The sequence below is a fragment of the Camelus dromedarius genome, chromosome 7, assembly GCF_036321535.1.
Source record: "Camelus dromedarius isolate mCamDro1 chromosome 7, mCamDro1.pat, whole genome shotgun sequence".
In the NCBI taxonomy this organism is placed as follows: Eukaryota; Metazoa; Chordata; class Mammalia; order Artiodactyla; family Camelidae; genus Camelus; species Camelus dromedarius.
Window position 1 is genome coordinate 9,756,975 of NC_087442.1, and position 23,615 is coordinate 9,780,589.

The 23,615-nt window shown below is 41.3% G+C and overlaps 1 protein-coding gene and 1 long non-coding RNA gene across 4 annotated transcripts; one reads left to right on the plus strand and one right to left on the minus strand.

Annotated features, from left to right (window-relative positions):
• The first annotated feature begins 55 nt into the window (after window positions 1-55).
• Window positions 56-4,424, plus strand: LOC116154100 (uncharacterized). Of its 3 annotated transcripts, none has more exons than XR_010381552.1 (3): window positions 56-507; window positions 1,065-1,223; window positions 3,038-4,424. It is a non-coding gene; the product is annotated as an uncharacterized LOC116154100 (long non-coding RNA). The 3 variants fall into 3 exon arrangements; XR_004137961.2 differs by having other exon boundaries at window positions 1,068-1,223; XR_010381553.1 differs by having other exon boundaries at window positions 56-450; window positions 1,068-1,223.
• A 12,999-nt stretch (window positions 4,425-17,423) lies between these two features.
• On the minus strand, window positions 17,424-18,386 carry LOC105095066 (olfactory receptor 2A1/2A42). The gene has a single exon (XM_031454539.2). The coding sequence runs from the start codon at window positions 18,384-18,386 to the stop codon at window positions 17,424-17,426; it is 963 nt and encodes a 320-aa protein (XP_031310399.1).
• Between the last annotated feature and the right edge of the window lie 5,229 nt (window positions 18,387-23,615).

A 23,615-nucleotide genomic window follows, 5' to 3' on the forward strand; every position in this document is an offset into this window, starting at 1 on the left:
CCGGGCGCGGAGCGGGGCGCGGGGCCGGGCGCACCCGGGCCGCGGCCGACGGGGCGCGCCGAGGGCGCGGGACGCCCTCCTGGGCCCGCCTAGGTCTCCGATTCTTGCCTGGGCGTTCCTCCGCCCCGGTGGTTCTTCAGGTCACTACCTGAGCCGCTGCTGTTTTCCTCCCGGCCAGTCCGCGTCCCTGAACGTCTGAGTGTCTGTGTTCGTCCGTCTTTGCATCTTTATCTTCAGGTCACAATGTTAATTGCCCTTCCTTGAAGTCTACCCGCCTCTCCCTGTATCAGGAAGGGTGTCCCCTGCTCTCTCCACCTCTTTCTCCCTCTCGCCTGTCCCGTGCTCCCCTGTCTCTCCGCTTCGTCTCCTTCGACTCCCTGGGAGGCCATGTCTTCTGCCTGGGAACGCGCATCCCTGAAGCAGCATGAGCACGTCTTTCCTCCGTGTATGGTGAGTTCACGTCTGGCAGGGTGGTGCCGTCTGCTTTCTCCCCAGGAACATGTGTGTGTAAGTATCTAAGCCTATGTCTCAGGCCTGTGGGTTTTCTCATGCCTATATATTTTTTTTTTCCGATTTTTTTTTTTTTCAGGGAAACCTTGTTTTCTCTTGGTCTCTGAGGCCAAGGCTGAGTGGGTCTATCTTCATGACTCTCCATAGACGTCAGAGAATGCCAAAATGTTCTACAGTGCAGACACACACACACACACACACACACACACACACACACACACACACACACAAGAATCCCTCTCATGGGGGACAGAGATTTGTGGTATGTTCATTTCAGTTACATCAGCCCCCACCACCTCACTCATTACTCCGGAGGTTTCCGTAGTGAAATCAATCAAGTGGAATCTTAATGGGTTTTCTGCCTGTTTTGTTCTTGGGAATGCCATGATCTATAATCCCAAACATCTACTCAGTTAGACCATTTCCGGATTACTGTGCTCATTTCTTACTGTGCCCATCGGCTGATGCACTGATCCCAGCTGACCGGGCCTACCAGTGCTTGGAAGGGGGCTTTAGGATAGACAAACATTAAAGCAGAATGGTTTCTTTTCCAGTAGAGTCCTGAAGCATCTCTATGTTCAAAGAATGTGCTACTTTGATGGTGTTATTCTGAGGGGCTAAGCCCTAAACGGTCCAGGAGCCTTCAGCCTACTCCAAGGTGCCGAGTAGGATGTAGGAAGCCATGGGGAAAACCAGGACTCCTCAGAGTTCAGGTATGTAAGGGCAGGCCTCGCACAGACCATGAGCTCAGCAAGAGGAGGAGAATGGGGTTGGGGGGTGGATGGGTGCACTAAGTCAGAGAGTTCCAGCTAGAACTGTCATTTCTTGGTTGGGAGAGACAATTCAGTTTCTAATGGGTGAGCAAAGTTAGTAAACTTCTGATCCTTGGGCAGAAGTTGCTGATCCCTGCTCTGTTCCACACTGCCTCCTGGGAGTGGGCGGTATGCTCCAAGTCTCCAGAGCTGCCTTCTAAAGCAGCCTGGCTGTTTGTTCTGCTCCACTCTGGCTTCTCTAGGTTCTCCCTCAGCAACTCTCTAGCCCTTTATTCCCTCTGAATGTCAAGTCTCATAGATTTGACCTCCCTTTGTTCTGCCAGCTCTAACCTATCAGCGTTTTTGTTTTTTTAATTCACCACCCTTGATTCAGTGACCTTTGGGTCATTGAGAGTTAGGCATACGAGCTTGCCCTGAATTTTCACGTACTAGTGAGATGGAGGGAAGTTAAAACTCACCAACTGGGGAGTTGATCCTTTCCACAGGGCACACCCGTCTGCAGAGGATTTGCACGTGGGGACCGATCCAGCACCCCAGGCTCCTCTTCCCTTCCCCTTGCCAACTAGGGTTCTCTTTCTTAGCTTCTTTACCCTTTCTTGATGCTTGCTCTTGATGAATGGGCTTCTTAATCCAGCCAGACACCCTATCCCAACATCCTGATTATTTCATTTGGGCCTCGATTTCCTCTACAAAGGCCCAGAGAGGAAAAGGAACAGTACAGTAAAAAGAGGGTGGGTTTTAGATTCAGGCAGGAGTGGATCTGGATCCCGCCCTCTCCACATACTGAGTGCACAGATTCGGCACATTCACCTTCCTGTGCTTCACCTTAATCTTTCTATGCTTCATTTCCCTACTGTCTTAAATGGCGATGATAATATTTAATCACAGCTGCTGCACTGGGTTGTTGGGGTGATTGTCAGGTAATCTACAGGCTCATCTCAGGACACGGGTAGAAGGTGACCGGTCCGGGTTGGTTTCCTTCCCTAATAGTGCCTGACAGTTAGACATGATGAATGAATAAATTTACAATAACAAGGTGATAAGAGCTGGGAAAGGTAAATCGATCCAAAGTAAAGTTATTTTAAAGTGAGAGCTACATTCGATGGGGGAAAAATAAAAGGTTCTGGTTTGGGGGGGGACATTTTAATCGGAGACAGTGCCTTTGAGATCCAGCCATGGTGGGGGAAGGACAGAGAACTGTCCTGTGTAGTCAAGGGATTGGGACCTAAGGGATTACAGTGACCTTTTTTGAAGCAGGAACTCATTGGAGTTCTCCCTGGGCTGTCACTGCCCCAACCAGATGTGCTCCTGGGGCCACCATCCCATGTTACTGGCTGTGTGGCCCTCCCACTTGGTGAACCCTGACCCTCAGCTGGTCCAGTGCTAGTTTCTGAATACTGCCCTGGCCTTTCTGATCCTGCTTTTTTCCTGATTCTGTGGCCCACCTTTGAACCTTTTGGAACTGATTTTGAACTCAATTCTTTTCTTAACTTGGTTGAACATGGTCTCTCCATCTTTCTCCTTTAAATCCACCCTGGGGATTGGCCAGTGTGGTTCTTAACTATCCAGTTCCATTCCGATGAACATATTTTTCTTTTGGATCCTTGGTTTCCCTTTGTTTCTTTCCTTGGTTTCCCTTTATTTCTTCTCTCAACCTTTGCAGATGGGCACTAGCCTAAATATAATGATGTTCAAAGTATAAAGAGTAATGCCTCATTCTTCTTAAAATTCATTTACTTAATGTGCATTTTTAGAAACCACATATGCAAAGGCCGAGTCTCTGCTCCTAAGCAGCCCTCAGTCTGACTGAAGGACGAGCAAGCAGTGACAGCAGAGTGTGATGCATATTAAGCTGAGACCAGCACAGAGTGGGATGCAAGCATGGAAGGGAGAGCATGCCTGGGGACCAAGAGAAGGCTTATTGGATAAGGTGATGTTTGAGTTGACTTGTGTAAACAGGCACTCTGCTCCGCGGTGGAGAGGAGGACGGAGGCAAGGCATGCCAACAGCGGGAATGGCATATGCAAACATGGAAGCACGAGCACACTCTGTTCAGGGAAGAACAAACGGTGTGCTTGACATGAAGTGTGGTAAAGACATGCCAGAGAAGAAAAGGGAAAAAGAACTGGCAACTATGTAAGGTGATGGCTGTTAGCTTGATTGTGGTGATCATTTCATAATGTATGTATATATTGAAACACCAAGTTGTACACCTTGAATATATAGAATTTGTCAATTACCCTCATTCAAACTGAACAAAATCCTTTAAGGAGCCCCAACTCTGGAAGTACAGAGCCCTAACTCAGTAGCACATATAGCCTCCTTTGTGATCTGCCTGCCTCCCTGGCTTTCCCACTGCCCCCAGGTGTCTAGAAGCTCATAGTTCTTGAAATTTCTCCTATGGGTATGTTCTTAGCTTGGGTGCATATATCAGAGGAAAGTACACATGCCTCTATATCATATTCAATTAATTATCTCCAAAATGTCTGGGAAATAATGTCTAAGAATGACCACATCTTTCCACCCAATGGTTACTGCCAGGGTAGGGTGCCAGCCGCTGTAAAGTGACAGCAGAAGCCTAACCTGTCTGGCAGTCAGCAGTTCCTGTTCATATGGTGTCACTTTTTTGGAGTGTCTGGTTTTGGGATGTTTCAGAAGTTCTCCCACCCCAAAATCTTGGAAGATAAGGATGGGGATGGAGATGGGGATGATCCCTGTTTGCAAAGAGACTAAAACCAATGAAGTCCATTCAGTGGAGTCCTGGCTCTATTGCAGTGGTTCCCAAACCTGGCCAATCAGCAAAACATTCAGGGAAGATTTTTTGTTTGTTTGCTTGCTGCTTGTTTAAGTGTCCCATGTGATGATGATGAGGCCAGATTTGGGACCCTTGATATAAAAGTGGTAGTTCTTTACTAGAAGTTTTTTTTTTTTTTAATCATAATCACCTAATGAGTTTTATGAATTTGCCCTAAGCCTGTGGAGTTTTCATGGCGTGGGGGTCAAGCAGAACTCCTGGAAAAGGCTCCTTGCTAATTTGGATGCCTCATGATCACGGGGACCCTCTGATCGACATGATCGACAGCAGTGGTTTTAAAACATCTTTTATCCTACCTTCTTTCAATAAAAACATTTCAACAAGTATCCCCAAAATGTGTGTTAATATATAAGTGTTTTATTCATTTATAAACTATATGCATGTACTTCCTCATAATGTGCAAAAAACAGACATTTAAAAGAATGAGGTAAAAATAAATATAATGAAAAGTTCTAATATTTCATCTCATTCGCCATCTGAGCATCCCACTGTGTGGACCTCTACAGAAAGAATGGGACCAGTGGTTCCTTAATTGGACCGCAGCTCTCACTTAGATTTTATAGTCTCTGGTAGCTGTCTAAAAGAATGGCCTCCCCCGCCAACCCAAATACAACACTTACTCATTAATTTAATTCACTCAGTCATTATCATGTTCCCATTATGTGCAAGGCATTGAATGAGGGGCTGAGGATACAGTGGTACACATGGCCCTTATAATGTCAGCTTATATAATGACAGCACAGAAACATTAAACAAGTGATTATTTAATAATTATGTTGTCATCATTTTAATGGGTGCAAAAAGTAACCTAAAAGAATGACCCCATTTGGAGAGTTAGAGAAATCAGCAGTTTGGAAATAATATTTCTGCTGAACTCTAAGGATGAATAGACAGGATTAGGCAGAGAGCATGGGGAAGAGAGTTTCAGGGGGAGGGAAAGGACACACAGGAAGGTCACTGGTTCATTTTAGGAACTGAACGAAAGCCAGAGGGAAGGACAGTGGCACAAAATGAAACTGCTGATGTCAGTGGGGACCAGAGATCATGGAGGCGTAGGTGACCACACTAAGGATTTGGGTCTTTATCCTGAAGGCAGGGGAAGATATTGAAGGATTTAAAGCAGGGAGGTCACTGGGTCAGATTTGCATCTCAAAATGATCACTGCGGAGTATAACAAATTATCTCTACTCTTTCCCTTCCTATCTTGGTTGTACTTAGACACCTCTGCTTTCACAGTGCCCTCAGCTTACACTTCCCCTTTTCCTACTGTCTGCAGACCCTTGAACATCCATCAAGATCCAACATGCAGGTCATTTCTTTGGTGAAGGTTTCCCTCTTCTCTATTGCAAACTTCCACATCATTTGGAGCTAATCTCATAATGGCTCTTCCTAGGTTTTATTATAATTTACCTGCTTAACTTTTATTTGGGAAGAGCAGGTGCAGAAAATTGAATTAATTAGTCTTCTCGGAAACTGTCATCTCTGGCTCTTTTGTTTTGTTCATGTTTCCTACTTAGCTTACTTATTTCTTTTTTATTATTAAAAAAGCTCTGTATTGTTTCTGTGCACATATTTTCAATTTCCATAAATGCTGTTGTGCTATCAAACTTATGATTTTCACTTTTTCCAACTGGAATACATTTTGAAGGTCTAGTCACTTTTCTTTGTGAACCCTTATCCCTTCTTATCTTCCTTTTGCCCTGTTTTCTTTCAACCACCTTTAACTTCATCTTGTGTGTTAACATGTATGTGCATATATATGTTTATGAGCCATATTATATTCTTTTTGGTATGAGAAACACATAAACACATACTGATACATACATAAATGTTTATATCGGATCTTACACTGGTAGGAAGAGGGAGTTAGGATCCCAAGAATTCCTCTGATGGGGGCTTAAAGTCAGATGTTTCTTCAACCATTTTTACACATACATATTTTTTCTCTTATTTATGAGAAGCTGGAAAAAGTGCATTGTGTCCTGATTTTTTTTTTTTTTTTGATTTTAGCTTTTCTTAGACTAAAATCTCATCACATTACTGAAAGAATGAGTTGGGTCTTTATGTATCACCTCTCCTTCTGATGGACATAATAAAAGGCAAAAACTGATTACCACGTGCTGGTTATTTTGAACACGGAAATGATCTTAGTTCTGCCCTATTGGCCATACTCTGTCTTTCCCTTGTGCTGGTAGAAAGTCACTGGCCTTCTCCCTAATCTCAAGTCCTTGAGGGCCAATTCTGGAAGTGTCCTGTCCCAGCTCTCGAAGTCCCCAGGGACCGTCCCTGGACACAGGTGTACCTCTTCCACCCATATCCGTATTATCCGATTCTTCTTCCAAATGTAGCCACAACCCCCTGAATGGTACAGCAGGCTCTCTGTCCCATTCCTAAAAGTGGGCTCAGAGCATCCTGTTGTAACCATGCCCCTGAGCTTCCACGTTCCTGCCCTTCCATCCCTGTGGGACAGGGAGGTCATGGTAACAAAAGGGAGGGGGAGCGACCAGCCATGTATCGCTGTGTCAGAGTTCTGACTGCTCAGGCGGAGGGCAGAAAAAAGGAGCTAAGAACAAGGATGAACAGGGAGAGATGCTGTTCACTTCAGCAGAAACATCCTTCCAGTTCCCTTATGATAAAAATATTCCTGCTTGCTTGGCTCCCTCCAGGCAGAGATACTGAAGACATTAATGTCATAGAAGCAAAACATTAAAAAGAGCTAGGAGGACAATTCAACCCTATCCTCTTACTGATGATCAAATTGCTCCAGAGAGGTTGTGACTTTAAAGATCACACCCGTAACTCCTCAGCAGTGGCCGGGAGGGCTTAGCGTCCTCCTGAGTACTCAGGCTACCAGCTAAAGCCATTGAGCTCTTACTGTAGATTGTCTGCATTCACTACAATATGACTATGCGTAAATTCAAGGCAGGATGCTCGCTGTTGCGGGACATACAAAGGCAATTATGACATGCACTCTGTCCCAGGAGAATTTGGAACATTTAGATGCAAATGGTAATATTCTAAAGCAGCCTCTGGTCAGCCCAAAGAGAGGTAAAAATATCCTTGCCAGGGAATTTAAAGAAAGTACGATTAATGTAGGCAAGAGTGAAAGGCTCTACGGAAGATGTGAGTCTTGATCTATCCCGGGGAGAAAGAGTGGGTGGGGGTGGGAGATACTTTCCCACGATGGTTGACACCCCGCGCCACTCCTTAATACCCAGGTCCCGTGCCTGACAGTGGTAAGAGCAGCACTTTGGAGAAGCAGTGGGCTGAAAGGTGAGCACGAGGGGTTGAGGTATTGGCTCAGGCATGTGTGGAGGAGGTGGAACTATTACCGCCTGGAACAATCTTCACCCTTGTGGCCCAAATCAACCTTCACCAGAAGGCTTTTGCACCAAGCGCTTCTTTGACAGATTCATCAACAGACCTGGTGTCCGATCAGAAGTCTGTTTTGGATTCCTAGTTCATGGAGGAAATGGGAGTTTTCTGCTCGGCAGAAGCCATAGCGCCATCTTGTGGACATAGATGCTTTAATCACAAGCCTTTTTGTTCTGAAAATAACTCGTCTTTGAAAAAAAAAATCCATCATGGAATGCACTCTTGACCCTAGATCATGCTTGGAATACACAGTTTATGAGTAACAAAAGGTTTCTCATGCATTCTAATTCCTGTTAGCAGCTCTTCATCACTGGCAGCTTTTTCCGTTTCGGAATAATCACACATACTTAGGATCCAATCTTCTCTCGTCCCAGACTTGTTCCTTTTGGGCTGTGTGTCCTTGGGGCTGGGTTTTAACCGTGTCCCAAGGGATCCTGTCTTCTTTGAATTTAGCAAAGCAACTCTAAATCCTGAATGAAAATAAAGTAAAGGAAGAAACCTGGGTGTCATGGCTTTTTTGGTCTCCAGAGGAGTTTGGAAAAGGAAATTCCTTATTTAAGGAGCTAAAACACTGTAATGGGGAGCTCAGGGAAGAATTCGTAGTTTCCAGGAATTTATGGAATCATTTTCTAGAATTTTTCCTGGGGTCCACTAAAACGTTCCTGGGAATATGTTTTATTTCAAATCATAAATTCATTGCATCACTGAATAACTAATGACTTTGAAGTGTGAGTACGCTACCCTCCGGTGGAGGGGAAAGATGCCCAGCCTTCTCAGTCTCTCTTCACTCCAGTTCGGTCTGCATCAAATGTGGAACTGATCTCCCTGTCAAGGTTGGGAACTTCAATAGGCTGCCCTTTGTAGAGTCTCAGGCTTCGTTAGAGTTTTAGGTTAGTGTGAATTTGTGTAAGTTGAAAAATCTGTTTTAACTTTTTCAAAAATTGTATTTTGAAAAAGTCACACATTGACATGTTTCAAAATTTAACAGTATAAAAGTTTTCCTTTCACACATGCCTCCCAGCTATCCAGTTTCCTTCCACGGATGCTCCAATATCACACGCTGTTTGTGAGATGCTTCCAAAAATATTCGGTGCTTATAGGAAATCTATCACATCAATGAAAGCCCAGAATGTATTTTGAAGCTTGCACTTTTAACTTAAAAACATAGGCTGGTGATTGTTCTATAATATCAGTATGTAAAGAGCTTCCTTGTGTATTTTTCAGCTGTACAATATTCTGTTGAATGGATGTAGCATGATTTATTTAACCAGGCTCCTACTGAGGTAGTTTCCAAACATGCGGCAGTAAAAATGACGCTGCAGTGAATAGCCTTTATGTCTTTTGCTTTACACATGTGCCAGTCTACCTGTGGGGCATATCCCTGGAACTGGACATGCTGGGTCAAATGGGAGCGTCAAATCTGAAACTGTGGGAGACACTGGTAAACTGTCCTCCATGGAGGTCATTCATACCAAAGCATGTCAACATATGACACCCCATGCCCTCCCTAACTGTGTTGTTTAAACTATCTGATTTTCACCAACCTGAGAGATGAAATATATTTCAATGTGGTTACTGCTGTTTTTACAGTTTCCTTGTTATGAATTTCATTATATGAACTCAGATTTTCCGTAAGACTTGGTCACCTAGTCAATTCTTTTTCTCTAATTTTTCTCCAGCTGTCAAATACAATGTTTTTATAATTGAAGTACTGGAGTGTAATTGATTTACAATACTGTGTTAGTTTCAAGTGTACAGCAAAAGGAGTAGGATATATATATATATATATATATATATTTCAGATTATTTTCCATTATAGGCTACCACAGGATATTGAATATAGTTTCTTGTGTTATACAGCCAATCCTTGTTGCTTATCTATTTGATGTATAGTAGTTTGTATCTGTTAATCCTATACTTCTAATTTATTTCTCCCTCTTTCCTCTTTGGTAACCATAAGTTTATTTTCCATATCTGTGAGTCTGTTTCTATTTTGTATATAGATTCATTTGTATAATTTTTTAGATTCCACATATAAGTGATGTCATATAATATTTGTCTTTTTCTGCTTGACTTACTTCAGTTAGTATAATAATCTCTAGGTCCATCCATGTTACTGCAGATGGCTTTATTTCATTCTTTTTATGGCTGAGTAATATTCCATTGTGTGTGTGTATGTATGTGTGTGTATACACACACATACATACACACACACAACATCTTCTTAAGCCAATCATCAGTTGATGGGCACTTGAGTTGTTCCCATGTTTTGGTTATTGTAAATGGTGCTGCTATGAACACTGGGTGCATGTATCTTTTTGATTCAGAATTTTCATCCTTTCTGGATATACACCTGGGAGTAATGGCCCCACCAACAGTGTAGGAGGGTTTCCCTTTCTCCACACCCTCTCCAGCGTAATTACTTATAGACTTTTTAATGATGGCCATTCTGACTGGTGTGAGGCGATATGTCATTGTGGTTTTGAAGTGTGTTTCTCTTAACAATTAGCGATGTTGAGCATCTTCTCTTGTGCCTGCTGGCCATGTGAGTGTCTTCTTTGGAGAAATGTCTATTTATGTCTTCTGCCCATTTTTTGATTGGGTTGTTTTTTTTTAATATTGAATTGTATGAGCCATTTATTTATTTTGGATATTAAACCAATTGTCAGTAGCTTCATTTGAAAATATTTTCTCCCATTCCATAGGTTGTCCTTTTGTTTTGTTTATGGTTTCCTTTGCTGTGCAAAAGGTTTTAAGTTTAATTAGGACCCACTTGTTTATTTTTCCTTTTAATTCTTTGGTCTTGGGGAACTGATCTAAGAAAATATTGCTACAATTTATAGATTGGCTTTCTTTTATTTTAGTTTTTTGAATAGGTAAAAATGGCTCAAACGCCTAACAGCTTTCAAAAGTTTTTATTGACATTCTCCTTCCCCTGCTTGTCCCCAGAGGTAGTGATGCTAGTGAAGCTTAAGCTTCAGAGTCCCTACCAGGACCACTTCCAAGGCCAGAACTAATTTTATAGTCATAAATTCACATTCTTTTTCTTAAAGACGCTTCCCCCAATTTTATAAGCCTCAGCCTAGTTACGCATTTCGTTCTCCCTGTCATCCCAGTCTCCAGCCTCTTTCTTGGGTTTCTGATGTATCCATCCAGAATTAGTTTATGCACACAAGGCACGTGCAGATATAGATCACCTGCACCTCCTTCCTTTACACTTGCTTCTCTCAGTGTATCTTGGAGATGCTTCTACATAAGACAAGAAGCACATCCACATTGGTTTTGGTTGGTTTGTTGCTAACTGCTTGACCTTCCATTGTGTGGAGGTTCTGCTCTTTACTCAATCAGCCCCCACTGGTGGAGCTTAGTGAATATTTGTTTTGCTTGGTTTTGGTTTTTGCCATTTTCTTGTCTCCTGGCAGGTTTCGGAGACTTAGATGGCAGCTCAAAATCTTCTGTGGCCACCAGTTTCTGAAGAGGTAAGGATTAAAATGGGTGAAATTGGCAGGGGGAGCGCCTGTCTCCCTCACTCTCCACCCTCTTCAGGCATCTAGGACTGCAGCTCTTATCAAAACAGGACCCCTAGTGCCTACGATTCACAACCTAGCATGAACATGTGCATCTGAATATTTATCTATGATTGTGAAACAAAGGATTGTCTTGCTAAGGAAATTCTGAGTATATGAAGGCAAGAGGAGGAGATCACTGTAAGCCTAGGGAGCCTCTAAAATTGGACTAGATTGGCGTTGGCTTCACAAAAGGGCAAACGGCCCATGAGGTCAGCATTACTCAACCAGGAGCATTGCTGCAGCCCACAGACAGATTCCGCTGCACACACACTGACAATTTGTTCTGCTGGATCTGACAGAGAAGGGTCGAACAAGCCAGGCATGGAATGCTGGGTGTCTTCTGCACCCAGAAGATTCAGTCACTTAGATTGAATCTTTACCAAATTCAGGTATTACTTCCCTTCTGTTCTTCCAATTCAGTGCAAATAACATGGGCATATCATTTTGGATAACTGGCAAGGCACCTTTCCACTCTCTCCACCATCTTAAAGCATCAGCTGTCCCAACACCTATCACAACCTACTTTCTGGGAGGAAAGGATCACAACTAACAGATTACCCCAAACCTAACCCTCTGCCCAGCTGTAACTTTTGTTCAGACACTCCTTTGGCTCATCTCTAATAATCTTCCCTGGAACTGAACTGTAGTGGGTTTTAGTTAAAGGGAACACATTTCAAATCCTCTATATGTTTTACAAGGCGTCAGGTAAAAATTACATAGAGAAAGTAAGAGAGGAGAAAAAAAAATGTGAGAGAAGAGAATTGATGACTCTCCACGCTGTAGGACTAAGGATAATGTTTAGTACTTCTTTTCAACTTAAAAATTGTTGACATGTGGTATTACTTTTTGAAGCTGGCAACACCCTCTTGGAACAGACAGGTTGGGTGGGATCTTAGCATCATTTTATAGATGGGGAAACAAAAACAAGGATACAGCTGATCATGGCATACCTGAACTCAGGTCCATGGGGTTCCCTGCTATCTAAAGATCTGATGATCAGGGCTGACACTGGCTGGGTCCCTCAGGAAGTGATCTGGGGACCATTAGTTCAGAATGTGTCTACTGTAGTGGGGCCCAGAGGATTTGTCTTGAAGCTTTATTTGGGTTATAGTTCACATAAACTTGAACACAAATCCATTGTATGTATCCATGGGAGTGCTGCTTCTGAAGATCTGGGAGGAGGCTCAGGTCTCTCTATTCCACCCCCTTAGTAGCACCAGCTCTCTTGAGTTTCACTGCTGTCCTCAACAGCCAGAGAGCTGGGGACTCAGAGCCTCTGATGACTTGTGGCAGAAACTGCTAGATGTTTACCAAACTGTTTCCTATTATTCCTGGGAAATAACATATATAGACTACATTTCCCAGACGTCCTTGTGTTTTTGTAGGGCCATGTGACCTAATTTTAGCCAATGGTTAAAGCAGAAGTACCAAATCCACTTTTAGGCCAGACCCACTAAAGCCTCCATGACTTTTTCTCCTTCTGACACACATGACAACCTTGGGAACCAGATGGGGATGATGACAGATCCACAAGGTGTAAGGACCCTGGGTCTCTGAGTCACCAGTTGATAGCTAGCTGCTTACTGACTGGGGACACTTTCTCTGAACAAGAAAAAAAAATGTACTGTGTTAAAAAATACCTTGATACATATATTGTTATAGTATAACAAAATCCTAAATGATATCAATCATTGCTTATTTTGTCCTGGGTTTAACCATACTGTGAGCAAATGTATGCTGACTTATATGAGGGCCAGAAGGTCAAAAGATCAGAATAAGTTAAAGTGAATAAAACTTTTCTCTTCCTTTTTTTGAAATGGCAATACTGACACTTGTTTACTTTAAATTTTTCTAATAATGCAGTATTATTTTCCACTGTATACTTTCCATTTTGAGAGTTGTCTTCTTTAAGTCTTTAATATTTATCATTTTGAATATTTTCCTGTGCCTTAACTGTATGTCTACACACACACACGCATAGGTAAGTTTTTCTCTACAGGAATGAGAAAATACTATATCAATACAACTTTCTTTTTACATGTATTTTATGAGAATCTTCCCTGGACATTACAGAGATAAAAGTTGTTTTTAATAATATTTGCAAAATATTCCATAATGTCGATTTATAATGTTTTATTTAACAGCTCCACTATTGAAGGATATTAGATTATTTGTGGCATTTTGCTATTACAAGTATTTCAATTAAAAATAAATTTACACATTGTTTTTACATATATATATGTGACTATCTCTGTAGGCTGTGTTTCTAGAATTGGCATTGTTACATCAAAAGTATGCAAATTTTAATTTTGGAAGACATATTCCCAAATAACCATGAAATCAATTTATATTTTCCACTAAGATATGGAGAAATTCCTATGTGCCCACATGCTCAGCCATACTAGGAAGTATCAATCTTTTTATTTTTGTCCACCTGATGGGCAAAAATTGGTATCTCATGCTTTAAAATTCATTTCTCTGATCACTAAAGAGGCTGTACACCTCTCCTCATGTTCATGAGTGGCTTTCACTCATTTCACTAGCATGGTTCATTTGTCTCTACTACATCCGGGAATTTTTGCTCAGTTAAAAAACTGGTTTGTGTATTACTATTTTGTTGATTATACATCTAGTGAAATTCTGTTAGATACAGTTTTATCTTTTTCTTAAAATGGTTTTTCAGAATATTCAGGCTGATTTTCTTGGGTCTCACTTAACTAAAGGCAGAAAAAGATTCCAGAAGTCCAGGCTACAGGGCGGCAGTATGACTAGTGGCTATGGGTGTGGTCTTTGAAGTCAGGTTGACCTGGATTAGAACTTAAGTTGTGTCACACACTTGCTTGTAACCACAGGAACGTTCTCACTACGTCTGTGCCTCCATTTTTTCTTTCCAAAAATGAGGGCAATAAAAGTGCTAAGCTCATAGAATTGATGTGACGTTTAGACAAGATAATAACGCATATATCTCAGCACAATGCCTGACACTAAAGTGCTCGATAAATACTAGACGTTAAAATTATTATTTACCATGTGGGCAACAGACATATAGAATTAGACATTTAAGTTTTATTCCAGGTCCTAGAAACTTTTCCAGTGAAGTTACTCTTAATAAGATCCAAGAAAGCTAATAAAACTTAACTGTTCGTAGTGTAGGCATTTCTATTCATGTTCCAGCCAGCCTTATGCACTATTTCCCAGAGCACTAAACTATTCAACTCATTTATTCATCCAGCAGTTGCTCCTGAGTTCCTACTGTGTTTAAAGCCCAAGATACTCGATTATCTAAGAATCCATTTCATTTTCTCTGTATGAAACTTATTCTGTATTGCTTTGGAAAAAATGAAAACCCAAATTCCAATGAAATGTGAGGAAACCAACAGAGAAAGGGAAAATTAGAAAATAAGGAAGAACCTTAAAGATTGTCTCGTTCACCTTCATTTTACAGATGAGGAAACTGAAGGCCAGAGGAGTTAAAGAACTTTTCTAAAGTCACACAGTGAGGTAGTGGGGACCTGGGATGAGAACCCAGACATCCCACGCCTGAGCCAGCACTCTGTTGACTAAATCGTACTGTGCTCAACGATCCACCTCTTGGCCCAACATGGTTTCAAAAATTAGAAACAAAGAGAAACACAGGTTAAAAAAAAAAAAAAAGACAGATCAAAATGATCCAATGCTATTCAAAGTCTATCAAGATGCAAGAAGTGTAAGACACGTCCCTCTGGCTGGGAAGCTGTAGCCTTGTTTTCACCATGAGACAGCATTCCACCTCTCCTTTCATTTGTTTATGCCTCCTCTCAACAACCCATATTTAACAATGACACTCTACACTCGCGGCAAATGGTAAACAACAATCCTGTAGGTCGGTGGTTGGCCATCCCTGGCCCACATGCCAAAGATGCTGCAGGTGCCAACTTCAGGAAGCAAGTGAACCGGTTCCCAGTTCCTATCATGTCCAGTAGCCACTGCCCATAAATGTCTCCTCCCTCTTGCCAGAGTTTTCAAGGGCAACACTTACCGTTGCTTCCCATGTGACACCAGTCCTATCCCAGACTTCCAGAACCACAAGTTCAGCCATTGGACATGCTCCTCTGGGAAGCTAATCATCACTGCGCCCTATGAGAGAAATGAATAAACATTCCCAGCATTTTTTATATTCAGTGCTAAATTTCTAGCCTAATGTTCCCTTTCTTCTCTGTGATCACAGAGCAATACCATATTCTCCTCAATTATTAATATCCATTAAATAAGAACATACTAAAAGTTAGAATTGGGTAAATCTAAGGGACAATAAGATATCTAACTTAAAAGAATACAGGATAACACAACCCAGGCCTATAAACTATGGGTAGAAATGTGGACACAATGATTATTCATTTGTTCATTCAGTTTACTGAATGTCTGCTATAAACAGTCCTGAGGCCAGCCATTCAGGATGAATATCAGTAGGTCCTCTCCAAAAGAGTGGGTCAGAGTTCATTTAAAGCCAGACTGCCTAGTCTTGAGTTCTGTTTCCACCAGTGAATAATTCTGTGACTTTGGGTAAATTAATTAACTTCTCTAAATTTCATTTTTCTCATCATTATATAAGGATACTAATTGCACCCACTCCACAGATTTGATATGAAGATTATATTAAAGCATTTTATTTAGTTCCTACCACATAGTCAGCACTCCATCATTATCAGCTACAGTTCAATTTCTACTATAGTATAACCCACAAGTAGAGGGATTTAAAGAAGGTTAGAAATCAGAAGATAGCTCCACTGAAAATTTGGAAATTGGGGCCAATAGGTAGTTAAGGGGTCCTTTATTAATTTAACGAGTGTTCACTGAGTGCTCACTTTGTGTTAGGAATGTCAAGGTACTGCGGATGAAGAGAGAAACTGACGCTTGTCCATCCCCCATGTGGAGAGATTGACACATAATCGAGAAATGTACTATAAATCCCAGGTTAAAGATCAGAAAATGTTGAAAATCAAAAACAAAATCTGAATTCCTTTGCCTAAAAAAAGGTCCCACATGTTTGCTTAGCGGATGGTCTAGGAAGAGGTTCAAGGGGAGAGAAGTGCCCTGAAGCCTTTGCCAGCTGACTCACAAAGGGACCACTGAGTCCAGGCTGCGGCTGGGACTCCTTGTAAGTCTGCCCCTCCAGCGGGGAGTGGTCTCATCTGCTGCTGAAGGGGACATGCTTCTGCGTGTGGCAATGCAGCATGCAACATCTGTCATGAAACTAAGCCACCATCTAAAGACTGTGTTAGGAAACACTGGAATTACAAATCATATCCAGTTTGGAGAAATTTCAAGACCCCTTTCTAATGCTCTTGAATTTGCTGAACCGTCATCAACTTCAGACTTCACTGTCAGCCTCTTTCTTCCATTGCTTTCAGTTTCTTCGTTGCTCACTGAGAGGCTCCTCCACCCCTGACCTTTGCAGTCACAGTCCTTTCTTGCCACCTCACCCTCATTTTCACACCAGTACACAGTCAAGCTGCATTCTTGAGTGAATTTGAGTACTTTTTCCATATGGAGCTCAGTGTCTATCTTTGTCTGGATGCCAAAAGTTTTTCCTTCTCTCCTCTTTTCTCCTCCTGGAGCATCACAATCTTTTTGATTTTTATATAGGGGTTATGATTATGGACTCAGGAATCAGATTGCCTGAGCACGATCTTGGACTAGGTACTTATTAGCTGTGAGGCTTTAGTTAAGGTACTTAATCTCTTTGTGCCTCTGTTTCCTCACCTAAAAAGTGGTTAGTAAGAGTCCCTATCTTACGGGTCTGTTACGAAGATTTTAAAAGGTAATACTTAACCGATGTTTAGAATAGTGCCTCACCATAATGACCACAGAAAGTGAGAGACTACAGGATTTAATCAACAAATAATTTTTCCTAAGCCTAGGCGGGCAGGCATTTAGGGACATTTACGATTGGTAAGAGGATTTACAATTGAGAGGAAACATCTGAATGGGGGGTGAGGATGGACAAGGTGTCAACAGATTCTGAGTCTCTGCCTGGCTACAGTATTTAAAAAATATTGTTACTGATGTGGCTAAGTCAGAAATGCTCGCTGTTCTGCTATTCCTGCACAGTCCTGATGAAGTCATGAGTGTCTAACTTTTGGTACCCACAGCGGCGGGTGAAATAAACTTTTTCATCTAGATAGTCTTAATTCACTAAGAAGTTAAGTGAAAAAATAAATATGTTTGATAGAATTAAAATATAAGAATACAGTAAAACCTAAATACTTTATGGGGAAGGAAAGAGAGTGCCTCACAGAGTGTCTTGGGTTGTTCAGTCTCAGATATAAAGAGTGATGAACGTAGGTGGTATTCAGTGTCCAAGTCTCCGAGTGGACTACCGGGGGTGATGCGACTCAAATGTCACTCCGTTTGGAGATGACTTTCCTTGAACAGCACCCTCCTCAGGGCACCCCTGACCTCTGCACTCCTCAGACTGTAGATCAGTGTGTTCAGCATAGGGTTGAAAAGACTGTAAAACAGGGAAAGGACCTTCTGCTGCTCCTCGGGGTGTTGAGATTTGGGGGCCATGTACATGACGATGGCACTGCCAAAGAAGAGCCCCACCACGCAGAGGTGGGAGGAGCAGGTGGAGAAGGCCTTTCTGCGGCCCTCAGCTGCCTGGATCCTCAGGATGGAGAACAGGATGTGTGTGTAGGAGACCAAGACTAAGCAGAGGGGCCCGACCAAGATAAACACAGAAGCAATAGAGATGACAACTTGGTTGAGCCTGGTGTCAGCACAGGCCAGCTTGAGGACAGACAGGAGTTCACAGAAGAAGTGGTTGATTTCATGAGGCCCACAGAAGGGCAGTCTCAGGATGAGGCTCACATGGACCAGGGCCAGGAGGGAGCCACAGGCCCAGGAAGTCATCACCCTGGTGATGCAGATCATCACCAGGGTGATGCAGACCCTCCAGCTCATGATGGCAGAATATCGGAGTGGGTGGCAGATGGCCACATACCGATCATACGACATCACCACCAGGAGAAGACATTCAGTGTGAGCAAAACTCAGAAAAAGAAAGGTCTGTGTCATGCAGCCTGCAAAGGAGATGGGCTTGGCTGGACTGAGGAGGTTTAGCAGCATCTGGGGCACCGTGTTGCAGGCATAGGCTACGTCCACGATGGCCAGGTGTGAGAGGAAGAAGTACATGGGGGTGTGCAGCCTGGAGTCCAGGGAGATGAGCCCCAGGATGGCCCCGTTCCCCAGCAGGGTGAAGGCAAAGAACAGGGAGAAGAGCCCAAAGAGAAGCATCTGAATCCTTGGGCCAAGACAGAATCCCAGTAGGGTGAACTCTGTAACCATTGTCTGATTTCCCTCCATTTCACTATGCAAAAGGTAAAATGGATAGCTTAGGGCAAAACTGTCGAAAACTAGACATTATTTTACAGTCATTTTTAAAAGACAAAATTTTAAGGAAATGGTTAGTCATGCATTAAATTAATTACTTAATCTGACATCCAGTTTTACAGAAGGGGATTGTGTCACCAATGATAGGTTACCTAGAGCTGTTGACACATGTGATAGGAAGAAGGAACGTCAAATCAAAAGAGGAAAGAAAATCACCAGGAAATAGGGACCATCCTGGAGCTGCACCTGTCAAAACTGTTCAGAGACTATCTGGAGTGTAGAAGTAATCTGTAACAAAAGAACGCTACATGTGAGAATTAGAACAGTCCTAGAAAAGAGATGCAATTCCAGTTTCTCAATAGAAATATCAACTGTGTTGCTTTCCACAACCAAAATCAACCTTTGCTCTCTCGAGCAGCTTATATGATAACAGAAGGAACAAAAAGATAAAAAGCAACTTTTATGACAACGTGATTGTTTACGTTGTTAAGAAGGAATCAAAGGATGTCTTGCATGCAAGCTCTAATGAATATTTTTCTTTTCAGAGTGATGAAACCAAGCCAACCATTGGCCATTTGGCAGTTAATCTCCTGATGGATACACAGGATTTACCAAAAAAAAAAAAAAAAAAACAAAAAAAAACAAAAAAAACCCCCAAAACTGTTTTGAATAACAACCCCTACATTTTGTAGGAATTGGATTTTGGGGGGCTGCCCAGTGTTCATGTATGGTGAATACAGACTTTGGGTGCAGGGCTGTAAATGAGTATGAAGCCAGGCATTCACACATGGATTTGAAGGCTGTGGTGAGTGTGTGTGGATGTATATGGAAACACTTCAAGGGGTAGTTCCCCATGCACTATTTCTAACTCTATTACAAGAGCAAATCTATGTAATAAGTAGGAAAGGCCGTACCTGGAACAAGAGTGTGCTGCAGGCCTCACTCTTTGTGTGATGGCTTAACATCTGTATCACGTATCATATGTGAGATTCAAAAAGACAGCAGATGACAATTCATTAAAAAATCAACCCTGCCCTACTTTGGCAACACAAGAATTGATAACTGCTCTACAGAGAGCTAAATTTTCTTTTTGCAAAGAGATCGTTTAGTGAATTTGTCATTTTACAGATTTCTATAGCACGAAATTGGCAGTCCTTTATTTGATGCTTCTCTGAATTGGTGGTGTGCCAAATAATGGCTGTCTTGTCCTAAAGTCCTGGAAAACAGCTTCCTCAAAATACCACCTAGAAATCTAGCATCTTTGCTGATGTAAACAGTTAGCAACTTAGCTAGGCCAAAATAACCTGAGACTGAACTACGGAACTCGAGCCTGCCTGCCTCTGAAGAAAAAGCTTCTCCAGAATTAATGCATGGAAAGGAAAGTTTGTTGACAAGACCCTGGTCCAGTTGTCATTAATACCAAAGGAGACATAAATGAGATGCTTCCTGAGGAACTTGGAAGTAAGAGAAACACTACTGATTTTTGAGAAGCACAACTTGTAAAATCCATTCATGGAAGAGAAGAACTGGAGGAGGCAAACAAGAAAACCTGTGCTGACGTATCGCTGGAGAGTTCTGAGTGCATCCAAGACTATGCTCAGGGGCTTTGACGCAGCCTCACGGAAGCAGGGGAGGACGATCTGACTGTGACTCGGGAATCCAAATGTAACCATTGTGTGAGGCTCCTGTCTATGGAAGGACTAAGGAATAAAGAAGAGGGGTGAGCCACGGGGCCAGTGTTTGTCAGCACATCTTCACCACTGTCCAGGGGAGACTGGCCTCATGGTGTGAGAGTGCTGTCCCCCTGGCAGGTCTGTATCTACAGCTCAGGTGGCCTGAGTGATCAGGGGTCAGTAACCCTCCCTGGTAAGATCTCCTGTGAACCCCCTCTGCTCTGATTCTGTGCTCCCCAGTCAACCACGCGGTATTACAGTTTGCCTAAGAGGGAATGTGCTGATAAGCAAAGTTCTTGCCAAGTTTTTATAATAAGTAATTCCATTTATGTTTATTCATGGGTTTTTTTTTTTTGAGTTTGAATAGAATGATACAAATGAGAAATGAACAAAATTTCCAAAGCTGCATCGCAAAGCAGGGGCAAGTTCCTGAACAGAGATAACCTCATTGAAATACAACCCAAGCAAAGCATTTCTGAGCAGCTAATTGGAATCCTGAAGGACGTCCCTGCTACATCCCTCTCTAGAAACAAATGACTGTTTTTTAAAATAACTACTATCAATAAATTATTATATTACCAAGACATAATTGAATCTACTATACTATGAACTCCTAACATGAGACTAAAGCTTATTTTTTTAGGATGATACAAAAAATTACAGCACTAGGACAACTTTCTACATTAATTTGGAAAACATACAAAACATATGAAAATATTTAGTTGTGAAAATGCATTTGAATCTACATCTTATAAAAAGCTTAATTTCTTAATTCAGTCCTTTATTTCCTTTTGTAACTTCCAAGATGATTACATAAAGGAAAAAGAAACATTATTTACAAATCATGAATCTCTTTAAAACCTAAAGGGACAGTCAACAGACAGGAGGGCCTAATGAGTGCTCTGGGATTAGCAGATACAAACTACTATATATAAAGTAAACAACAAGGTCCTAATGTATGGTGCAGGGAGCTACAGTCAATATCTTCTAATAACCTGTAATGAAAAAGAATACGAAAAAGAATATATACGTATAATTGAATCTAATGACTATGCTGTGTACCAGAAGCTAACACAAAATTGTAAATCAACTATATGTCAATTAAAAAAAGATTCTTTAAGAACAGTTGCCATATCGACAGCTGGATAGTAACTCATGCCTTGTGAGCAAGGAACTGGTGCATCCATTTTTGTATTTCTGGCACTTGGCAAAGGTTCATTGAGTGAACAAATGAATGAATACATATGAATGAGTGAATGCCTAAATACTGAATGTGTGGACCATCCTTGGACTGGTTCTGGAATTTCCGGCTTGCTTAAATCTTACCTACCATAATCATAGCCAAATAAGGACATTCTTCCTAAGGCAAAAAAGAACACTGTCAGAACTTTGATAAGAATAAATATAGAATCTCCAAAATGTTTAAGCATTGAACATTTGAAAGATATTTCTATTTTCTTTCTTTCCCCCCATACTTTATTTCATTTTACATGATATTAAAAGCATCTTACTTGAACTCTAATGGATTAAATTTGCTAAAGGACAAACAGAACTGAAAGGGGAGACTAAGAAAGACTGAATATATCCCAGTTCCCAATGCAACATTCAGGACTTGTTTTATGCTATAAATGATACATCTAATATGTAGGTACAAGTTAGCAATTTAAAAATTGGCAAATCATTTGATGACTAATACATTATCCGGTCTCTGTGGTTTCAAAGCAAGTATCTAAGATTGAAATCATTTCTCTACACATGAACAAACCTGTTGGTTGGTACTAGATGGGGCCTATGTTTCAAAAAGTAAAATTTAAGATCTGATGAGCTGACAAACTCTTTCCTAATGTTGAAGGCATGAGTCACACAGCATTCGTAAAATGAAAGCTATTTTTAAATCCTCAGTTTGACTTAAGTATTGCATTATTCCAAGTAATAAGAAATATTTGTTACAATTAATGTACTCAATAAAACCCTTCTGTTCCCTTTTTATTTTTATTTTTTTAAATTTCTTTTTTAGGTAAAAATATTTTTACATTTCTCTTGAGATTTCTTTTTTGAGCCATGCATTACTTAGAAGGCGGTTGTTTAATCTTCAAATATTTGGGGGATTTTCCAGCTCTCTCTCTCTGGTATTGATTGCTACTTTAACTCAATTATGATCTAAGAACAGACATTGTATGATTCCTATTTTTTTTTTAATTTCAGGTGTATTTTATGGCCCCAGATGTGGCCTATCTTGGTGAAGGTTACATGTCAACTTGAGAAGAATGTGGACCCTGCTGTTGCTGGATGAAGTGGTCTGTAGGTGTCCATTACATCCAGTTGATTGACGGTGGTGTTGCGAACATCCTGACTGAGTTTCTGCCTGCTGGATCTGTTCATTTGGAATAGAGGGATGTTGAAGTCTCTGTCTGTTCTCTATGTCTCCTTTCAATCTACTAGTTTTTGCTTCATGTATCTTGATGCTCTGTTGTTAGGTGCATACGTGTTAAGGATTATGTCTTCTTGAGGAAGTGACCTTTATCATTAAGTAATGTCCCTCTTTCTCCCTGGTAACCTTCTTGCTCTGAATCCCCTGTCTCTCTTGGTGGCCGTGTCTTCCTTATCCCTGTGCCTCGCTGTATCACTGTCTCCACCCTGACCTCTTTCCTTCCTGGCCCTCTGTATGATATTCTCTCTCCCTTTCCCATTTTACTTATACCTCTTCTATAAGTCCGCCTTCTCAAAATCTCTTTCTTAACTCCCCAAAATGCATCTCCACAGTATTTCTAGAGACTTGTCAATAGTTTCAATATTTGAGTGGTTTCTAAGAGGGTTGTGATTACATAGGAAGTCTGCTTTTAGTTTAACTGTCTTTAGCCTTGGAAAATACTATCTGATAATTCCTAATAGCATGAGTATCTGTCAACACGCTTATCTGGGATATTGACATATCCTCTCTTTATACCATAATGGCCAATAAATCTATTACTTGTACTTTAGAATTAACTTAACAAGAACTTGTGTTTAAAGTATACCCTTAGATTGAAGAAATCTTTTTGATCAAGGCAGTGATGAAAAGATCAAACATTGGGCCACGCATGGTACCTAGAACTTAGTACGTGTTTCATAAATATTCACTGATGGACTAGAAATCAGTTTTACTAAATCTAAGAAGACAAAATGTTAATGAGCTCTCCACATTGTGCCTTGAGCCAGATTCTCCAGCCAAAAATAAATAAAACAACCCAACCAAAACCAAAAAACACAACCACCCCAAAAGCATTGAGAGGCACTGCAGAGTAGTAACTAGAGTGGATAAGCTTACGGATCAGACACACATTTACTACGGGTATGGCTTTGAGTATATTTCTTAACCTCTCAAGCCTCAGCATTTAACTTTTTTGAAAGGAGAAAAGTGATAGTACCTGTATCATGAGGTGGTTGTGAAGATTAATTAAGACAATACATGTTAACTAGTTAAATTAATTAACTGAGATGATATGTTGAGCATATTCCTTCTACACAGGGGATATTCAATAACAGGGAT

Bases quoted from the DNA above. Each gene is read 5' to 3' on its own strand.
- LOC105095066 (XM_031454539.2), bottom strand. From the start codon at position 18,386: ATGGAGGGAAATCAGACAATGGTTACAGAGTTCACCCTACTGGGATTC.